This window comes from Callorhinus ursinus, unplaced genomic scaffold (assembly GCF_003265705.2).
Source record: "Callorhinus ursinus isolate GAN/ISIS: 27379988/994484 unplaced genomic scaffold, GSC_fseal_2.0 scaffold78, whole genome shotgun sequence".
Taxonomy (NCBI): domain Eukaryota; kingdom Metazoa; phylum Chordata; class Mammalia; order Carnivora; family Otariidae; genus Callorhinus; species Callorhinus ursinus.
The window spans coordinates 172,111-192,731 of NW_027397140.1; the positions used below are offsets into that span (position 1 = coordinate 172,111).

The window sequence follows — 20,621 nt, forward strand, 5'->3', positions numbered from 1 at the left end:
CAGGAGGCTGACAGACAGCTCTTGTCTTGGGGAGACCCCACGGCACTGGAGAGCATGTCCTGGAGGGAGTAGCCCAGAGATACAAGATTCCCAAGCGGACTCCATCTCAGACTTCACCTTATTGTGATTTTCAAGCAAGCTTGATTTTGTTTCTGTCAATGCAGCAGTTCTTTTGAGGTGATTACAGAGACTAGTGCTGCTTTTGAGAATGAATTTGAAGTTTTTGTTCATTAAAACAACTGAGTTTCTTTAGCACTCAAGCTTGGCTAGAAAATTATGTTTGGTTTTTAATTAGTAGCTTTTTGCCTGGTGATCACAGCAGCCCCGTCCCTACCCTTCCATCTCCCCCCTTAATCTGGAGAAATAAGTTGGAGTCCGTGCTAGTTGGTGATACAGAAAAGCACATTGTTTTATTTTTAATTTTTTTCTTTCCAAGTTTTTATTTAAATTCTAGTTAACATACTGTGTAAATTTCGTGATTCAGCACTTATACACATCACCTGGTGCTCATCACAAGTGCCCTCCTTAATCCCCATCCCCTATTTAACCCATCCACCCACCCACCTCCCTTCTGGCAACCCTCAGTTTGTTCTTAAGAGACTGTTTCTTGGTTTGCCTCTCTCCCCCCCCCACCCTGCCCCCATGTGTGTTTGTTTCATTTTCTAAATTCCACATATGAATGAAATCATATGGTATTTGTCTTTCTCTGACTGACTTATTTCACTTAGCATAATACATATTCTCTAGCTCCATCCACATGTCGTTGCAAATGGCAAGATTTCATTCTTTTTCATGGCTGAATGATATTCCTGTGTGTGTGTGTGTGTGTGTGTGTGTGCGTGCGTGCACGCACTGCCCATGTGTATACACACACACACTTTATCCATTCATCAGTCATTGGACATTTGGACTCTTTCCATAATTTGGCTATTGTAGACAATGCTGCTATAAACATAGGGATGCATGTATCCCTTCAAACTAGTATTTTTGTATCCTTTGGGTAAATACCTAGTAAAGCACATTGTTTGAAAATGTGGGAGAGAAAGGCAAGGTTCAATAAAGTATGCTTCTCTTCCTCACATGATTTATTTTACATGTGAACAGATTGCACAAAAATGTTGGACATTTCTACTTTTCTGGGAAGTACCTTTATTTGCATATAGAAGAGGAAGAAAATCAGTGTTCATCTTACACATGTTAGCAGAATCATTTCATAGTTTCTTGTTTGGTTATATTGTGGAGTTTGATGAGCAAAATACTTCGCAATTTCTAAAATAAAAGTTTTAGAAATGCTGAGAAGACTCCTCTTGATCATGTTGGCTGGGGGTGGAATCACATGCACAGCACTCTCACTGTGGGTGCCCCAGGCAGGATGCTTAAATGGGCACCAGAGTGATCAGTTCTGCATTTTCCTGCCTGTGGTTTCACCGTGTTTTGTAATCTTGGTGTTGAGCTGCCCTGACAGTTTCTATTTTAAGCAAAGATTATTCAGTGCAGAGCTCCCACTTGTTGGCTCTTGGATAGGACGCACCTTCACTTGGCTTGTGTCTGACACTGGGCCACACTCCTTGGAGATGCCCCCAGAGGGAGGCTCTGGGTCTCAGTCTGTGCTGGACTCTGACCCCATGTGTGCATGGTGCTAGTGCTGCCCCCACCTCGACTCACCCCTGAGTCCCCAGCTTCTGGCCTCTGAGGTCATGTCCCAGTGCCTCATTCCTTGGTGCATCCAGTGCTAGCTATTGCCACACATGTTACGGCCTGACCCTCAGGGCTTTGGGGTCAATTTTTAGTCCTGTTTCTGAACTGGGTTAGCTGCCATCGTATCTTACTGATAGTGAGACCCAACCCAGTCTGGTTCCTGGCCCTTGGAAACTTAATATTTATTAATAGGCATGTACCTAGTATAACAGTTTTAATTTCATTTTTGTTTTTGTGGACAGTAATTTATCTAGGTAAGACCTTGCCTTGATAAAAGTTACAGATCTGTGGAACTTGTGCTGAGTTCCTCTGTGAGTATATGAGACCTACTGGAGGTAAATGTTCGCTTTGCTAAAGCTTTAAGGAGGCTCTGTATTAGAAACAGAAGTAACCAGAATCAGTTTGCTTACTGTTTGTTTTGAGCTGTTTCTCTTAGTGTTTTTAAGCCATCCTTCTAAATGAGTCACCTCCTCAACCTCATGTCCGTTGTCTCTAGGTTCAACCTTTATTGGCATTTATTTCCTTTTGCTCTTCATTTTTATTCTTTTACACTGGTAGATGAATGTCCTTCTTCCAAATACATGCAAATGATTTCACCCAAGTGTTTTCAAGTGTTTTTTGTTTCCAGAACAGTGCTAGGGGAATGGTGATAGATCAGAAATACAGCTCTATGGTGATAGAAGTTTATCCTCTCATCTCCTAAAACATAAGCCCCCCCCCTTCCATGGCTGCCTCCTAACACCTGCACTTACCCCTGTAAAACTCGCTTTACTGACCTCTTTGTTTGCCTCTGGTTACCCAAGGGAACACAGTCCCTGGCAATGGGGTGGGTGATTCTGTCCCTGCCCTGGTAGTGGGGCCTCTGAGCCTTGCTCTGCTCATCTGTCAAGGTGTGATGGCCCCACATTGAGAGCGGCTGAGGGGACAACTTGTTGAGAAGATGTCAGAGTGAATCTGAGGCCAAGGGCAGACATTGCCAGGTGAGGGAGAAAAGAGCAGCAGCTGTGGGGCCTTCAGCATGTCGGGTGGGCACTGCCTTTCCAGTGGGCAGCCCTGCAGCCCTGTGTTGGGAACCCCAGCCTCCTGTCTACATGTGGTTGCTTGACCCCCACCTAGGGTCCCCTGATGGTCACTTGTGGTGGCCACCTGAGGTGCATGGGGCATTATCCTTGGGCTCTAGCTCCAGGTGGGAGATGAAAGGAAGGGATGCCCCTGGTTTGCTCTGCTCAGGAACTGCACTGTCAGCATCGTCGAGGCTGTGTGCAGGGGACCTATGCATCCCACGGTGGTGGTTTGTGTCATAGTGGGAGAGGGGAGTCTGCAGTTAGATACCTCTTATGGAGGCAAATGCCAACAAGATTTTGAAGACCCTGCCCTGCACAGACCTGAGCCTCCATTCTGCGTGAGTCTGTTCCTGATAGTGAGCAGCCTGTGGTTGCTTGACTCCCACCTGACGTCCCTGTGTCCTGGGAGTGCCTCACCTAAGGGCAGGGAGTATGGGGCGTGGGGGGAGGAAGTAGCCTAGCTGGGGTCTCACGGGGCTGAGAGTGTTCTAGCATGTCACAGCACAGCCTTCCCTGCCCTCCCCTGCTACCCTTCTCTCCAGTTCAAGCACATGCGCATGTGGTCCACATGCCAGGGTCATGCCATGGACACAGCCTGAGTGAAAGAATAAGCTGGGTAAGTGGGGCACACAGCGTAGTGGGCAGGGTTTCCTAGTTCCGACTGCTGGCCAGCTCTCACCCACCAGTGATGAAAATGCTGAGTAGCTATCCAGAGCATAGGTATCGCCTGAGCCAAGAGGATCCCTGTGAGTGATTCAGGGGATTTGAACAGTCACTGGAAGAACAACAAAGTACGTTCAATACGTCCTTTGAAATCTTATCTTAAAAAGTTGTTAGATTTACAAAATCAGTTAGTTAATGGTTTGTTAAAATGGCAGCTTTATAATTTGACAAGCTGTAGAGCTTGGAGATGAACTTGAGGGCTGGGAACTACTGCCAATAGGGAGTCAATGGGGAAAAGCCTGACTTGACATTGTTTGATGATGTAAACCAAGGAGAGTGCCTTATTTGCAGTCCGTTTACTGCGAGGGGGTGTGGAGGCTCACACATCAGAAGTGCCTATGCTGGGCGCCTGGGTGGCTCAGTTGGTTAAGCGACTGCCTTCGGCTCGGGTCGTGATCCTGGAGTCCCGGGATCGAGTCCCGCGTCGGGCTCCCTGCTTGGCAGGGAGTCTGCTTCTACCTCTGACCCTCTTCCCTCTCGTGCTCTGTATCTCTCATCCTCTCTCTCTCAAATAAATAAATAAAATCTTAAAAAAAAAAAAAAAAAGAAGTGCCTATGCTAGCTCTTTGAGAATGAGGTTCAAGCAGTCCACTGGCCTTTGTTTTACTCCTAGCCATCTGCTTTTTCTGCACTGAGCATGCATTGTTTCATGAACAAAAAATAACAGCACATGGTGGATTTTAGCAGCCAGTCGGTGCAAGGGCAGAGGGACCCTGTCGGGGCAATTCTCGACTCATTCTTAGTTCTGTGTTAGTTTGCTTGGGCTGCCAGAACAAATACCACAGACCAGATGGCTTAAGCAACAGAAATGTATTGTCTCATAGTTAATGGAGGCTGAAAGTTTGAGATCAAGGTGTCGGCAGGGTTGGTTCCTTCCTAGGTCTCTCTCCTAGGCTTGCAGATGGCTGCTTTCTCTCTCTGTTCCCACATGCGCTTCCCTTTGTGCTTGTGGTCACAAGCCATCCTGCTGTGACCAGGCCCCAACTGGTGTATGTCTCTGTACATGTTCATGTGAGCTGAATTGGTGAAGACAGAAATGTGATGGAGTTGTTAAACTGTAAGTTCCCACCTGGCAGCACTGGCGGGGTTGAGCACCGTTCTGAATAAGTCATTTCATCATGCTTTTGGGCATTGGCATTGTGGAAGCTGGTTATGAAGTCTCGTCACTCCGTCAGGTGCAGTGGAGACTGCCGCATGGGTCATGCATGCGGTGGCTAGGCAGACGAGGGGCCCTTGTCTTGGGGATACAACACAGGGTTTGTGGGGGCTGGAAGCAGCATGGGTAGTGAGCAGGAAGGGACCAGAGGCTGAGGCAGATGTCATGCTAGGAGGAAACCCCAGTGGGCCTGAGGGGACGAGGCAGGAAGGGGTAAGTTTCTGTGGCAAGTGTGGCCAGAGTGGTTGTAGTGAGCATGGACTTTGTTTCTAGAGCGGTGGTGGCAGTTAGAGATGGAGAAAAGTAAATGGATTTAAAAGAAATCTTGGGGGTAGAATTGTGAAGTGTCAAAGAACAAGTCAGGACAGAGACTTTGGAGACTTGGACCCAGAGCTGACTATTCCCAGCTTTCCTTAACGTGGTTGAGGCAGAGGCCATGCAGAAACACATTTGTGGAAGATGCACAGGATGGAGAGACATGAGAGTGTTTGTGGGGCCCTGGGATTGTGTGTGTGCATGTTGATGGCAACTGTAGGACTCCACATGGCAGAGTGTTTGTTGGGGAATGTTTATGACTGAAAAAGATGAAATATGAAAATGTGACAAAGGGGAAAGAACAGCAGTGACCTACAACAGGGCCTTGGCCAGCGGTCCACAGAAAGCTAAAAAGGTGCTGCAGAAGAATGTTCAACAACCTGAACATTATTATGGAAGTTGGAAGAAAAAAAGCAGCTTATAAAACAGTTTGTATCATATTATCTTCTTTCTGTGGGGGATGGGGAGATTATGTTTTTTTTTTCCTTTTCCATATTTTCTGATTTATGTGCAATGAATATTGCTATTTTTTTGTTCTTGATTTTTTAAAATTGTAACATCAAATTCACCATTTTGACCATTTTTAAGTGTACAGTTCAGTGGCATTGAGTGCATTCACAGTGTTGTGCAACCATCACCACTGTCCTCTCCAGAACTTCTCCCATCTTCCCAAACGGGAACTTTCTACCTATTAAACACTAGCTCCCCATTTCCAACCCCCGGCAACCACCATTCTTTCTCTGTGATTTTGACTACTCTGGGTACCTAATGTAAGTGGAACCATACATTATTTGTCCTTTTGTGACTGATTTATTTCACTCGGCATGATGTCCTCAAGGTTCATCTATGTTGTAGCCTGCGTGAAAATTTCCTTCCTTATTAATTATATCTCATTGTGTGTGTGTACCACACAGATATTGCTATTTTTATATGAGAAAAGTGTCCTTAAATACTGATTTGGATTAAGTCGAGCATTTATGTTTTTCCTTGGATGTGACTTAAGTGTGTCACTGACCCTGTCTGTGAGCCCCCTGCGCTGCCTCTTCCCCCACTGAGGGTGGCCTCTTGTGGGCAGAGGAGGGGGAGGAGGAAGGGTCCTATGGGTGTTGGGCAGGAGGCCAAGGTGACTGGTCACATGGGCAGTGTGGCTGCCCCAGGTGGTTGGCCTGACCCATTTTCTTATTGACCAATTGCACGGGTGGTGTGAGGGTATGGAAGGACTGCAGGAGCCCCCAGGCCTCTCCTGGCACAGCGTGGTTTCTGGCCATGCGAAGGGCCAAAAGCAGGACTCAGGGCTGGATATATAGGAGGCATGTCGTTTGGTAGCCTGCTGCCTCAGAAGCCATCACTGGGACTCCCCACGCTATATTTGCAGGGCAGTGGCCAGGGCGACCAGCCCTTGCTACTCAGTGCTTTGCTATCCTGGGCGTCTTCTTTCGTAAGTACGCAGAACAGGAAGTCCTGATGATAGAAGGAAGTTGATGATGGAAGTTTTTAAAGAGGCCATTTTCCTTGTCTACAAAAAGACCAGATATTTTGAAAAATTACCTGCTACATTTTAAATTTATAGTTAGAAACATACAGAGTAGATCTGTTGTCGAGAGGAGTTTTGTGTAAATGCCCATTAGGCCCACTAGGTCCCGGTATTCAGTTCCCCTGTGTTCTTCTGGCTGATTTCCTGTCAAGGACAGAATTGTTGCTGTCACCAGTGCACTTATGGATTTACTTCTCCTTTCAGTCCCGTTGATGTTGGCTTGGTATAATCTGAAGCTCCCTCTTATTAGATGCATCCACACTGAGCATTGTTCTGTCTCCTTGGTGAATGACCTTCTGTCATTACGCAGTCCACCTCGTTATCCCTGGTAGTTTTCTTGCTCTGAAGTTTACTACTCGCATGGCCATTCCAGCTTCCTTTGAACTTGTGCTTGCATGGTTTATCTTTTCCCCTTTTACTTTCAACATGTCATTATATTTGAGGTGAGTTTCTTGTAGCTGGCATATAGTTAAGTCAGGATTTTTTCATCCTTTCTGACAATCTCTGGCTTTTAGTGTGTTTAGACTTTTTTTTTTTTTTTTAAAGTTTCCTCTTCTGGGATCCCAATTATTCTATTGTTTCACTTTATGGTATCACTTATCTCTTGAATTCTCCACTCATGATCCAGTAGTTGCTTATCTCTCTTTTTCTCAGCTTTTTTATTCTCCGTCATTTTGTATTCTATATCAAATTCTCTCTTCTGCCTCATTTATCCTAGCAGTTAGAGCCTCCATTTTTTATTGCACCTCATTAATAGACTTTCTGATTTCGACTTGATTAGATTTTAGTTCTTTTATTTCTCCAGAAAGGGATTCTCTAGTGTCTTCTATGCTTTTTTCAATTTTTTTAATTGGTTGCTCTAGGGATTATAAAGCACACACTTAACTTTTTGGTTTACTTCAAATCAGTATTTCACTAGTTCAAGTGGAATATAGAAATCTTACAGTATGTAGGTCCTTTTGCCTCCCCTCTAATGCCAGCTAGTATCTTTATAATCGTTATTCTGAACTTTAGTTCCGACATCATACTTATGTCCATACTGATTAGGTCCCTGGCAGTCCCTGCCTCTTGTTCTCTTTTTTGAAGTGAGTTTTTCTGTCTTGTCATTCTTGCAGAAAAGTGGTTGCTTTTCTATTTGTAGAATTGCAGCAATTCTTTTCTTCCAGTTGAGCTCACATGTGTTCAGAATGATTGGTTAGCTATCTAGCTGAATTCCTGGGACCAGGCAAAACTAAGGTCTCCTGCTCCTCTGCCATCTTGGACTATCTTTTTTTAAAGTTTTATTTATTTCTCTCTTTAGAGAGAGAGAGTGAGCAGGGGGAGGGGCAGAGAGAGAAGAAGAATCTCAAGCAGACTCCCTAGAGCACGGAGCCTGAGCCCGCTGAGGCACTCAGGTGCCCCTGTTTAGACTCTTTATGATCAGTGTAATTACTGATATGTTTGGATATCACACACACACACACACACTTTTTTTTGTCTTATGAACAGTAGAAATTTATTTCTCACAGTTCTGGAGGCTTAGAAGTCTGAGATCAGGGTGTCAGGGTCCCAGCATCGTCTTGTCTGATGAGGGTCTGTAATATTCTGCTTTTTAATAAGAAATATGTATTTCGTCTTTATCTGTTTCTTTTTAAAGATTTATTTATTTGACGGAGAGACACAGTGAGAGAGGGAACACAAGCAGGGGAAGTGGGAGAGGGAGAAGCAGGCTTCCCGCGGAGTGGGGAGCCCGATGCGGGGCTCGATCCCAGGATCCTGGGATCACGACCTGAGCCGAAGGCAGATGCTTAATAACTGAGCCACCCAGACACCCCGGTCTTTATCTGTTTCTGATAGAGAGCTCCTAAAACCCTTACAGTTTCTTAAGTGGTAAGGAGGATATTGTATTCATAACAAACCCCTTTCAACCACACCTGAGTTTATGGTTGATGAGGTGGCTTTTGGAAAGCCCCTTAAGAAGGGGGCTGGTTGTCAGGAGACGCAGCATGTGATTAGAGGGTTGGAACTTTCAATCCCACCTTCCTGACCTTGGAGGTTAAATCCTTTGCCAATGGCCACTGATTTAATCAGTCATTCATGCTCATGTAAGGAAGCCCAAAAGGACAGGGTTCAGAGAATTTCTGGATTGATGAAATATGTGGACATTTGGTAAAGAGTGTAGAGCACTCAGAGAGGGCATAGAAGTTCATCACCCTTTCCCCATAACTTGCCCTATACCTGTCTTCCATCTGGCTTTTCCTGAGTTATATCATTTATAATAAACTGGTAATCTAGTAAGTAGAACATTTTCCTGAGTTCTGTGAGCCACTCTGGCAAGTTAATTGAACCCAATGAGGGGGTCATGGGAACCTCTGATTTATGGCTGGTTGGTCAGAAGCACAGGTGACCTGGGCTTTTGATTGGTATCTGAAGCTGAATTGTAGGACACCCAGTTGGCGTTCAAGAATTACTTGGTGGTGTGGGGAAAAAAGCCACCCATTGGAATTGGTCACAGAATCAGAGGACCCTTTTCTGGGTTGCAGACACCAACTTCTCATTATGTCCTTAAATAGCAGAAAGAGGATCCCTATTTTTTTCATTGCTCTGCTTCCTTTTCCTGCCTTCTATTAGGTTGCCTGAACATTTTTAGTATTCCATTTTAATTTATTATATATAATCTTTTCATAAGTTATATTGCTTTTCATAGTTTTTTTTAATTGGTTGCTCTAGGCATTATAAAGCACACGCTTAACTTTTCAGTTTACTTCAAATCAGTATTTCACTAGTTCAAGTGGAACATAGAAATCTTACAGCATGTAGGTCCTTTTGCCTCCCCTCTAATGTCATAGTTCTCTTACATATTACATTTATAGACAGCAAAACCCTATTAGACTCTTTTAATTTTTGCTTTTAACTCCTAAACATTTTTTTTAAAGATTTTTATTTATTTATTGAGAGAGAGAGAATGGTAGAGAGAGAGCATGAGAGGGAAGAAGGTCAGAGGGAGAAGCAGACTCCCTGCTGAGCAGGGAGCCCGATACAGGACTCGATCCCGGGACTCCAGGATCATGACCTGAGCCGAAGGCAGTCGCTTAACCAACTGAGCCACCCAGGCACCCTCAACTCCTCAACATTGTTTAAAGAGCTGTGGAGGAATCTTTGCTCCCTGTTTAACCTTTGGATTGCTTTTGCTTTGTTCTGTGTCCCAAGTCCTTCTGATTATTACTTCCCTTTATCTAAAAGAACTTTGATTAGCCTGTTGTCTATGAATAGTCTTTGTTTTCCTTCATCTGAGAATATTCCTAATTCACCATCATTCCTGAAGGATATTTCACTTGATGTGGGATTCTGTGTTGACACTTCTTTCAGACTTAAAAAGTGTCATTCTACTTTCTCAGGTCTCCTTGGTTTCTGAGAAGTACACAGGTGTTCAAATTGTTCTGTAGGCAATACATATTTTCTCTGTTTCCAAGATATTTTTCTTTTCTTTTTTTTACAAGTTAATTTTTTAAAAAAAATTTGAGTATGGTTGACACACAATGTTACACTGGTTTCAGGTGTACAACTTAGTGGATTTGACAAGTTTTTACATTATTCTATGCTCACCGCAAGTATAGCTACCATCTGTCTCGATACATCACTATTAACAATATCATTGACTAATCCTAATGCTGTGCCTTGTATTCCTGTGACTTACTCATTCAAGAAGTTTTTTTTTTTTCTTTGCTTTAGTTTATAACAGTTTGACTATGATGTGTCTCGTATGGATTTCTTTAGGTTTATCCTGTTTGGGATCCATTAAGCTTCTTGAATTCTTACACGAGAGTTCTGCCAAATGTAGGAAGTTTTTGGCCATTATTTTCACCCACTTTCTGCACCCCTTGCACTCTTATGACATAAATATTAGACCATTTCTCTTGTACCAAAGATGCTGTGAGTCTCCTCTTTTTTTTCCAACCTTTTTTCTGTTGTTCAGATTAGATAATTTCTATCTTTCTGTCTTCAAGTTCACTGAATCTTTCCTTTGCTCTTGAGCTCATGTAGGGGGTTTTAAAAATTTTAGTATGGTATTTTTTAGTTTTAAAATTTCTAGAATTTTTATTTGGTTCTTTATATGGTATCTTTTTTTTCCCCCTGGCTTTCAATTTTTTTCTTTCAGTTTGGGAGTGTTATCATTGTTTGTTAGAGCATTTTCATAATCATTGCTTTAACTCTGGTACATAATTTTAATGTCTGTGTTCTTTCATTGTTAGCATCTGTTAATCTTTTCCTATAGGAGTTAAGACATTCCTGGTTCTTTGTGTGCTGAGTAGTTTGGGCTGCAACTGGACATATGGGACTCTGGGTCTTAAGTCCAAGGAGAATGCTGATTTTTTATTTTAGCAGGCAAACCACCTGGTTCAATTTAGGCTGTGGTTCTGACCTGCCTTCTCTGGGGTATGATTCAGTGTCATTTCTGTTCTCAGAGCCTCCACAGTGCCATTTGGATCTGTCCCATGAGAGCTGCCTGTGGGCATCTGGGAGCTGGCTGTGGTCTCAGATTGGGGTGTGAGAGGATCCGATTCATACACATACAGCTTGGGGGTGGGCTCAAAGTTTATAAGCGACTTTATGGGCTTGCTCTTCTGAGATTCTTCCTCTCCACACTGTCCCTGGGGCTTTCTGGTGCCCTGGGGTTCCCTTTTGGGTTCTCCAGCCAGTAGCTGGGGGTTTAGTAACTTGCTCCACCATGCACTTCTACACCCACACCTTGTCTGGCGCCCAGTGTTGGGAGGAGCAACTGGGTGCTTCTCCCATTTAGTGTTCTCGCCAGCCTGCCTGCTGCTCTTTCCTTCTCATAGTACATGTAGCTGCCCCCCGAGTCCCATCTGGATGAGAGCTGCCCCCCGTATCCTGTCTGGGTGAGAGCTGCCTGCCCCCAATCCCGTATGAGGTCAGTGCTTTTTGGTATGTTGCTCTGGGGCCAGAGCTGCTACTCCGTGTATCCCATCCAGGGTCAGAGCAGCATTCAGCAGGAGGCAGGCTGGTGTGTGCTGCGTCCTCTCCCCTGGAGCTAGCACAGATGTGTTTAGGTAACACCCACCTCCATTTCTGTGCTTCCCTGCGCTGGCCTCGGAGTTTGTGCTTTCAGTCCCTATTTCATGTTGGCCCTTGGCCCTCACTTTAGTAGTCCCTACAGGCTGTCCCTGGAGGAAGGGCTCTGAACTTTTCCATCTCTATCATTAGTGTGTAACCTTGCTTAGAGGAGCCATCTGGGAAGTGTCTGTATGCAGGGAAGTACTGTTGCCCACTTGGAGGCTGTGCTGGCTTCCTTGGGCAGACATAGTGTTGAAGAGGACATTCCCTCCTCTGGCCCCATGAGGGGGGTTGTCAGACCCTCCCAGAGAGCCTGCAAGGGACAATGGCTCCAAGGTGGGAAGGGTGACAGGAAGCAACAGTATGTGTGGTGGTCCATGTACCCTACACTGTGACACTCCTGGAGGCCAGGAGAGGCTACATCATGACTGCTTTGCCAGCAAGCCCTAGGAGAGATGCCAGAACCTAGGGATTGGCCATGATCACCTTAGCCATCCTCATTGCCCTCAAGAGAGGGGTCAGGCGAGTGGGGGTCTGATTTCCCCACCTTGGAATGATTGTCAGAGTATCTCCACCCTTCCTCACAGCACAGGTGGCTTTGTGTTTTGTTCTAGGCCAAGATGGCGGCCCAGGTGACGCTGGAGGATGCACTGTCCAATGTGGACCTCCTGGAAGAGCTGCCTCTGCCTGACCAGCAGCCCTGCATTGAGCCCCCACCATCCTCACTGCTCTATCAGGTTTGTGCTGGGCGGCAGTGGGGTGCCCTGCCTACAATGCTGACCTCCACATGATGGTTTTTCTTTTCCTTTTAGCCAAATTTCAACACTAACTTTGAAGACAGAAATGCATTTGTTACCGGTATTGCAAGATATATTGAACAAGCGACTGTCCATTCTAGCATGGTAATTCCTTCTGCATGTTTTTGTTTTCCTTGGGGGACTAGTACCTATGATGGCAAATGTACACTTTTGGTGTTCTTCTGATATGATATGTAGTAAGGAAAAAGAGAGGAAAGTGGGTGAAAATGCCTTATGTTTTTAGAGAAGGCTTCATTTTTATTATAAAAATAATACACATTCTTTCTGAAAATTGAGCACCTATGGCCCAGAGAAAACCTTTGTCAGCATTTGGAGGGAGTCCATTCTCTCTCATTATTTATACCTGGACTCATGCACACAGTTGTACTCTAAATGTGATTCAGATTGCGTGAATGAATTGCATCATTATTAGATAATTTAATGATTTCACAAACTTTTCATATGTCATTAAAATGTGCCAGAGAAAGTAATTTTTAATAGCTGTCTAGTTCCATTTTGTAAACTTCCTCAATTTAATTATTTTTGCATGTTTACTTAGTTTCCCTTTTTTCTTTGTAATAAAAAATACAGTGATAACTATCATTCCAAACACATCATTATTCCCATTGGCAAGGTTTGTAGAAGTGAAGTTACTGGATCAAAAGTTGTAAACATTTTAAAGCATCTTAAGAACATGATGAAATTGTAGTTGACATTTTTAGGGCATCTCTGCACTTTTTACCATTTTTACCAAAGAAAACAATGTGAAAGGAGTAGACACTAAAGCAGTTTAAAAATGATGGCAGTCTCTTTGCATGGATACTCTCTCTGGATTTTAAGTACTGCAGAAATACTTCCAGCTTTTCCTCCCCTGCACTAGGGGTGACAGAGCTGCCTCAGTCTTATGAGCCCAGAGGCTCTCCGTAGCTTGGTGGTAAGGCCTTGAAGACCCTGTGTGCCTCTGCCCTGTACTGGCCCCTGTTCCCAGCTTCGGGTCTGCACTGCCAGCAGGCTGTTGAGGGGTGAGTGGAGTTGAGGCATAGTGAGTGGCTGTGGCAGGTGCCCTGGGCTGTGCTGGCTCCTGTCCAGCCAGCAGAAGCCATGGCCATGTTTCAGCTGGTCATTGTGACCACAGTGCTTCACTGCAGCATCACCAGCTGCCTCATGGCATACAGGTCTTGGTACTTGTCTGTCCCTCAAAGTGAGAGTCAGGATAGTCATGCCTCCGGATTTTAGCGACATGGCGTCTCCTTTTTTAATGATTGTTTTCCTGCTTGCCTTTGTTCTGCCCTGTGTACCCTTGCAGAATGAAATGCTGGAGGAGGGCCAAGAGTATGCGGTCATGCTGTACACCTGGAGGAGCTGCTCTCGGGCCATCCCACAGGTGTCCCCATCCCAGCCAGGCCTCATTCCATCCCTGCCGGCCATGCTCCCCCTCCCCCCAAACAGACAACACTCCTACCCTTCTGGTTCCCCTACATCTCAGCCAGACCATACCCCACTCCACCAGCCCTGCCCCCCCTCCCCCACCCCACCCCACAGCGGGCTGGGACTACCAGCTCTGCCCTAACAACGCCCAGCCCTCTCACTTCTAGCTAAGTTGAAGCCTTTTTATGTCATACTTGTTTATTCCTAGGTGAAATGTAACGAGCAGCCTAATAGAGTGGAAATTTATGAGAAAACCGTAGAGGTCCTGGAGCCTGAGGTCACAAAACTGATGAATTTTATGTACTTCCAGGTAAAACAGTGAAATAATCCTAGGAGTTTAATGCAGTGGAGTAGGAATCTGGCCCACTCTCACCCATCACCTTGACTTACTAAACAAAGTGCATGGGAATTAAAGCAACCATAACAGCTTCTGAGACAAAAAGGAACAAAGCCTTTGTCAGTCTAAAGCTTTCCTGGGCCTTCCAGAATAAATAACCTCTTTTGTGTTTCACTTCTCTTGCCTCTTTGAGAGTGAATTTGTATTTCCTCCATGAAGACGGCTGTCAGTTCTAAATGTGTTTGTCATTCTGCCAATTCGTACTTTTGATTCATCTGGTTTTTCAGGTCTTTTCTTTCTCTCAACCTCTCCTGACTGTCCACTTAGTGGTCCTTGCCCTGCCTGGGCTCCTTTGACCCATTGGTTAGACAGAGTAGCCACAGGAAGGGAACCTGCTGGTTTTCTAAAGATACATTTTAGAAATGTATGAAGGTTTTAATTATAGATTCCTTTAGCAAAGGGAGAAGATAGAACTTACTAGGAGATGAATTTTTGTTTTATCTTCAAGGTTGTCAAGAGGAACAATTTCCCTACTCCCCCCTTTTCACCTCTGAATGCTAAAACATCTGTTTGTAGACCTTCTATTAGAGCATTTTCTCAGTAACTTTGCTTGAATAATCAACAAAATTCTTTTATTTTAGGGATGTAGTTGGTAAAGTGGAAAATTAATGATGATTGTCACAGAGCAAAGGCATGTGGAAATTACTTTATAGAAACAAGTCTCTTTACCTGAGCTGTAAATGTCCACTCCTTTGGGTGGGTATTTCATCAAAGAGTAACAGTGAAACCAGATAATATGCTTGAAGCTGGGCATGGAGTTGGCCCATCACTGACAGTGGCCTTTTTGCCCTCCATTCCTCTGCTCAGAGAAATGCCATCGAGCGATTCTGTGGGGAGGTGAGGCGTCTGTGTCACGCAGAGAGAAGGAAGGACTTCGTGTCTGAAGCCTATTTGATTACGCTGGGCAAGTTCATTAACATGTTTGCTGTGCTGGATGAGCTTAAGAACATGAAGTGCAGTGTGAAGAACGACCACTCGGCATATAAAAGGTGAGCTTTGACCTTGTTCCCCTAGGTCCTTGCAGAGAGTTCTCCGGCAGGCAGGGTGGCTCCTGGTTAGTTGCATGCTCTGCACGTAGTAGGTGTGCATCCCATATGTGCTGAAATAATGCAGCTGGTTGGTAGCGGTTATTTGGCAGCCTTAGGACTGTTTGAATACACACTCCTAGGTATGTGAGGGTAACTGGCAGATTATGTGTATGGCGATGCATCAAGGTGTGTCCTCATAGGCGTGTGTACATTGTGGTTTCATGAAGCTAGAGTGGGATCTGGTCATCCTCAAATGTTTGTTGAGGACCTATGGGTGCTCAGCTTGTGTGGGAAGACAGAAGTATACAAGTCCCTGTTATAGAGGCTTAGGATCACTGCAAGGCTTTTAGCTCAGTAGGCATCTTGGTGAGGGCATAGGCAGGTTCTACAGCCTGAGGGCGCCACCTGGGTATGTCATTTCCTGGTTACACATTCTGGAAGGTACACACCATCACAGCAGTGGGCAGATCTGGCCTGTGGACTGCCATGGAGTCATGCTGAACGTCCAGGTCCCTGAGACTAGCTCTCCTCCCGAGCTAGAGAGACCTTCTCCAAGAGAATTGGAAAAGGTGGGTGTGGCATGGTAGTGTGCTTCTGGAAAATTGTGAGGGGCAAATGGTGGCAGGAAGATGGAGGGTGGTCGGTCAGAGCAAAGCGAACTGTCTTCTAATAGGCTTCCTTTAGAAAGTCTGTGCTTGGTACTGTTGAAGGCATGAGTAGCTAGAATGAGATGCTGACTTCTGTTTCTTCTGCTTGATAGGAATCTTGGCTTTTGATGAGATTTTACTTTGCGTTGGAATAGGCCTTAGTTATGTTGTATCTGAAATCATACAACTGTTGCCATGTCTTTAAAATAAAATCAACATGGGATGTGGTACCAAACTGAGATTTAAAGATGAGGTAGCAGTGGGAGTTGGGCTAGATCACCCAGGGTTTAAGCTCAATCCATATGAAGTTAAGCATAGGTATTCATCATCTAGAATTAACTCTGCGCAGAAGACTTGATCTTCAGAACTAGAAAATCCTTGGAGTTGACCTTATTTGATCTGTTTGTGGGATTGCAAGTAAGCTTGACTCTGGGTGGAGCATGGGAGCTTCTGCGGGTAGAGGGTGGAACTGGCCCAGCCCAGGATAGCAGCTTCTTCTCCTGGCTACACAAGTCACTTGGCCACATGATTTTGAGCAGCTGTTTCAACCTTTCTGACTTAGGAAAGTAGGGGAGGTAGACAGCATCAGTGGTTTTTAATTTCAAAAAAGCTTTTTCTTTTTTTTTTTCCTTAGTAGCAGCAGCTTTATTCTGAAAGCCCAGTCTATAAAATAGTTTAAAGATGGGGCTACTCTCTGGAAATCTATGTGTGTGGGGGCCAGCAACCCCCTCCAGGAGCCACCGTGGCTCTCCTGAGCATAGAGAGGGCCTGGAGCACCCCTCTTGCTTTCCAGTGGCTTCTTCCTGTGACCTCTGTTTGGGACCCCCTATCATCTTATCCTCACTTCTCTCAGCCCTCAACATACTTACACTCACACTTTTTACTTGCACCCCGTGAGAGCTAACAATATAACCCCTTCTGAGTATAAATGCCAAGATAACCCATGTGGTTATGGTGAGGCTTGAGGAAAATAGAAAACAGTATTTTTGATCCCTTCATTAGTCTTAGCAACTACTCAAATTAGTAAAGTGAACATTTTAAAAAAGAATGTTATCATTATCAGGGTTCATTTTAAGTTTAACTAATTTTTCAGAAACCTGCAGAAATAATAGTGGCTTAAACAGGGTTGCAGATCATTGCTCTCTCACCTGAAAGTCCTGAGGTAGGTGATCTGCAACTGATGAGGGGATTCCGGGATTCCACAGTGTTCACACCAGGGCTTCTGCTGTCTTGCTGCACTGCTGTCTTCATGTGTTGTCTCATGGTCCAGGATGGTGGCTTGAGCTCCAGCTGTTGTTTCTGCATTCCAGTCAACAGGGAGGAAGGAGAATAGAAGGGGTCATACTATCTTTTCTAAGTAAACTTCTAAGTGCCTTACAGTGTTTTTCATTATATCTCATGGCTCAACCATCGGTCATGTGGACATGAGGCACATTGCTGTAGCATGGAAATTTGGGGTTTATTTCTAAAGAGGCACAGAGGAAATGACCGTTGGCATAAGTTAATCAGTCTTTACCATGAAAATTTTTCTTCATTAAACCCCCCAAGTTTTTAGGTTGCACAGACACGTTCTTATGTGGCCAATTTCCACTAAACTTTTGGGGGGCTGCCCTAGATGTGCAGAATGCTCACACCCACCTTCGAATTGCTTTGCAAGACCCAGAGAGAGACTCAGTGTGTACCTTGCAGACCTAAGCGTGTAGGTAATTCTGTGTGTACTATTCCCTCTCTCCTCACATCTGCCCTGTGAGTAGGGCAGGTGGACAGTTGTTATTATAGATGTGATAAGTGAGGTTCAAGAGAGTTCAGGACGTTAATCCAAGATCGAGCAGCATATTGGTGGAGGAAACTGGGATTCTGTCTCTAACGTTTGACACCAAAACTGTGTGTGGTCTCTGACTTGTGGGAGGCGTGGTGGCCTAGGGGATTCTTGGCAGAGAACCTGGACAGTGCTGACCATCTTCATTACGATATTGTGGGAGTCACCGAGGGGGAGGCTCTCTTTCTCAGAGTTGGAAACAGATAGCCAGGGGGAGAGGCCAGCGTGCAGGGACCCTTCAGGAAGGCCTGTGGTTGGCACTGCCATATCTCTGAGGAAATCTGTCAGCTGTGGACAGTGGGGTGGTGAGCTGTCCAGGCTGGGAAAAGAGTGACCTGGAGTCCAGGGTAGACAAGTTTGAGGAGGCTGAAATTATAACTAGCTTCTAAGACTCACATTTTTACAGATAACTGTTGTCAGATAAAGTAATCTGGATTTTCTATGCTCTTTTTTTTTTTTTAATCATTGAGCATATTGGTTGTTTTTTTATTTATTTTTTATTTATTTATATATTTTTAAGATTTTTATTTATTTGAGAGAGAGAGAATGAGAGATAGAGAGCACGAGAGGGAAGAGGGTCAGAGGGAGAAGCGGACTCCCTGCTGAGCAGGGAGCCCGATGTGGGACTTGATCCCGGGACTCCAGGATCATGACCTGAGCCGAAGGCAGTTGCTTAACCAACTGAGCCACCCAGGCGCCCGAGCATATTGGTCGTTTAACTCTTTTTTTGCTTTCAAAGGGCTGCTCAGTTTTTACGGAAAATGGCAGACCCACAGTCCATCCAGGAATCACAGAATCTGTCCATGTTCCTGGCCAACCACAACAAAATCACGCAAGTAAGGCTCACACTCTTGCTGCTCTGGCTGATGGGACACATTGCTGGGCCGGGGGCCCCAAGAACAGTTCGTGGCATGGATCTCGCACTCTGTATTTCAGTCTTTGCAGCAGCAGCTTGAAGTGATTTCTGGCTATGAAGAGCTCCTCGCCGATATCGTGAATCTGTGTGTGGATTACTATGAGAATAGGATGTACCTGACACCCAGTGAGAAACACATGCTTCTCAAAGTACGTGTGTGGTCATGGCCGCTTACATAACCGTGGTGAGAAGAGGCTGTGCTTTGACTATGATCCTTTTGCCAACCTTTTCTTATTCTCATGCTTGCCATGTGTGTGGTGTGTGGTGTGTGTGTGTGTGTGTACACACAGTATCCTCTTTGTGCCAACCTTTTCTTATTCTCATGCTTGCCGTGTGTGTGGTGTGTGTGTGTGTGTGTGTGTGTATGTATGTGTGTGTGTACACACACAGTATCCTCTTTGTGCCCATGCACTACAGGCTCTCAGACAGGCTCTCAACACCTTCCTATGAATGTGTCCCAGGCTTGACCCCAGTGCCAGTTGCAATCATATGCCACCCCCTGGAGAATGTGCTCATAGTTGAGGAGGTCTGGGGTCAAGGGCTTCTCTCAGCATTAGCTTCTTATAGCAGAGGTTATATCAGGTTCTACTTGTTAGGGATATGATTCCTAGGAATTAAGAATACTGTGTCTCCATGATTATAGACTTTTTTTGATCAAGAACATGGCCGTTCACCATATGGGAGGCTTTCTTTTCTTTTTTTTTTTTTTTTTTGAAGATTTTACCTGTTTATTTGAGTGAGAGAGAGGGAGAGCCAGAGGATCACGAGCAGGGGGGAGGGTCAGAGGGAGAAGCAGACTCTCCACTGAACCAGGACCTCGATGTGGGACTCAGTCCCAGGACTCCGGGGTCATGACCTGAGCCGAAGGCAGTCGCTTAACCAACTGAGCCACCCAGGCACCCTGGGGAGGTTTTCAGTGACATTTCTGACTGGGAAGAGGAGAAGGCAGTTCTGCCATTGCATTTGCTCTGCTTTCCACCTTTGGGGAGGATAGCCCTGAAGGACCTTGTGCTAGGTGTCCTGTCAGCCCAAAACCTTCCCTGTAAGAGTGGGCCCAGCCTCAAGATCTCTTCCCGCAGGAGAGAAGTGTGCTGGATGATACTGTCTAGTAGAGCACTCTGTGACGGTGGAGATATTCTGTCTGTGCCCTCTGAGCAGGAGCCTCTGGCCATGAATGTTTATGGAAATCCACATTTAGTATCGCATTTGCTTGATGAGAGGTGGAGGTGGTATTTGTGCCTGGGGAGGACATTAAAATAGCCACAAGAAATGACACACATAGAACAACTTCATATGAAGAGATAGCTATTTACTTATAAGGAACTTTTAAAAGTGCTTTTTGAAAAAAGGGTGAACTATTTAAAATTTTTCAACTGTAGCATTATAAGTGCTTATGGATAATTAAACTTGCAGGTCTGAGTTTTTTGTGCCATTTTGTGATTTTCAGGTCATGGGGTTTGGTCTATACTTGATGGATGGGAGTGTCAGCAACATTTATAAACTTGATGCCAAGAAAAGAATAAATTTATCCAAAATCGATAAGTACTTCAAGGTGAGTTACACTTTTTTAGATAAGCCTTTTTATGAAGTGTATACAGTTTGAATTTTGGGAGGTAAGCCTCTGTGACCCACATCTGGAAATGTGGGCATAGGCAGTGGGGATGGGGGACATCACTGGCTTCCATCTGCAAAGGCAACTACTCTCCCTCCTGTTCTGCATCAGTTTTGCCTGGGTTTGAACCTTTTGTAAAGGGAATCATGGCTGTGTGTACTCTTGCATCTGGCTGTTTTCACTCATTTGTTAGATTCATCCCTGTGAGATCCGCAGCTATAGATAGTCCTTAGGTTTTCACTGTGGTGTCCATTTTATGATTATACCTCAACATATTTATCCATTCTTTTGTGATGAACATGAGGTCATTTCTGAGTTTTGGCTGGTACGAACAATGCTGCTTTGATTTAGTGCACTTCTGTGTATGTTTCTGTTGAACATATGTGTATCCAGGGCTAGGATTAGGGGCCATAGGCATATACATTTAGATAC

At 44.9% G+C, this 20,621-nt stretch overlaps 1 protein-coding gene across 1 annotated transcript in view; it reads left to right on the forward strand.

The window, feature by feature from the left end:
- CYFIP1 (cytoplasmic FMR1 interacting protein 1) overlaps window positions 1-20,621 on the forward strand; it is a 118,680-nt gene that overhangs the window by 28,862 nt on the left and 69,197 nt on the right. The window contains exons 2-9 of the mRNA XM_025852106.2: window positions 12,160-12,282; window positions 12,358-12,447; window positions 13,649-13,726; window positions 13,979-14,080; window positions 14,975-15,156; window positions 18,401-18,497; window positions 18,598-18,726; window positions 20,025-20,129. Coding sequence (XP_025707891.1) covers window positions 12,166-12,282; window positions 12,358-12,447; window positions 13,649-13,726; window positions 13,979-14,080; window positions 14,975-15,156; window positions 18,401-18,497; window positions 18,598-18,726; window positions 20,025-20,129 — 900 coding nt within the window. The 5' untranslated portion in view covers window positions 12,160-12,165. The remainder of the gene's footprint in view (window positions 1-12,159; window positions 12,283-12,357; window positions 12,448-13,648; window positions 13,727-13,978; window positions 14,081-14,974; window positions 15,157-18,400; window positions 18,498-18,597; window positions 18,727-20,024; window positions 20,130-20,621) is intronic.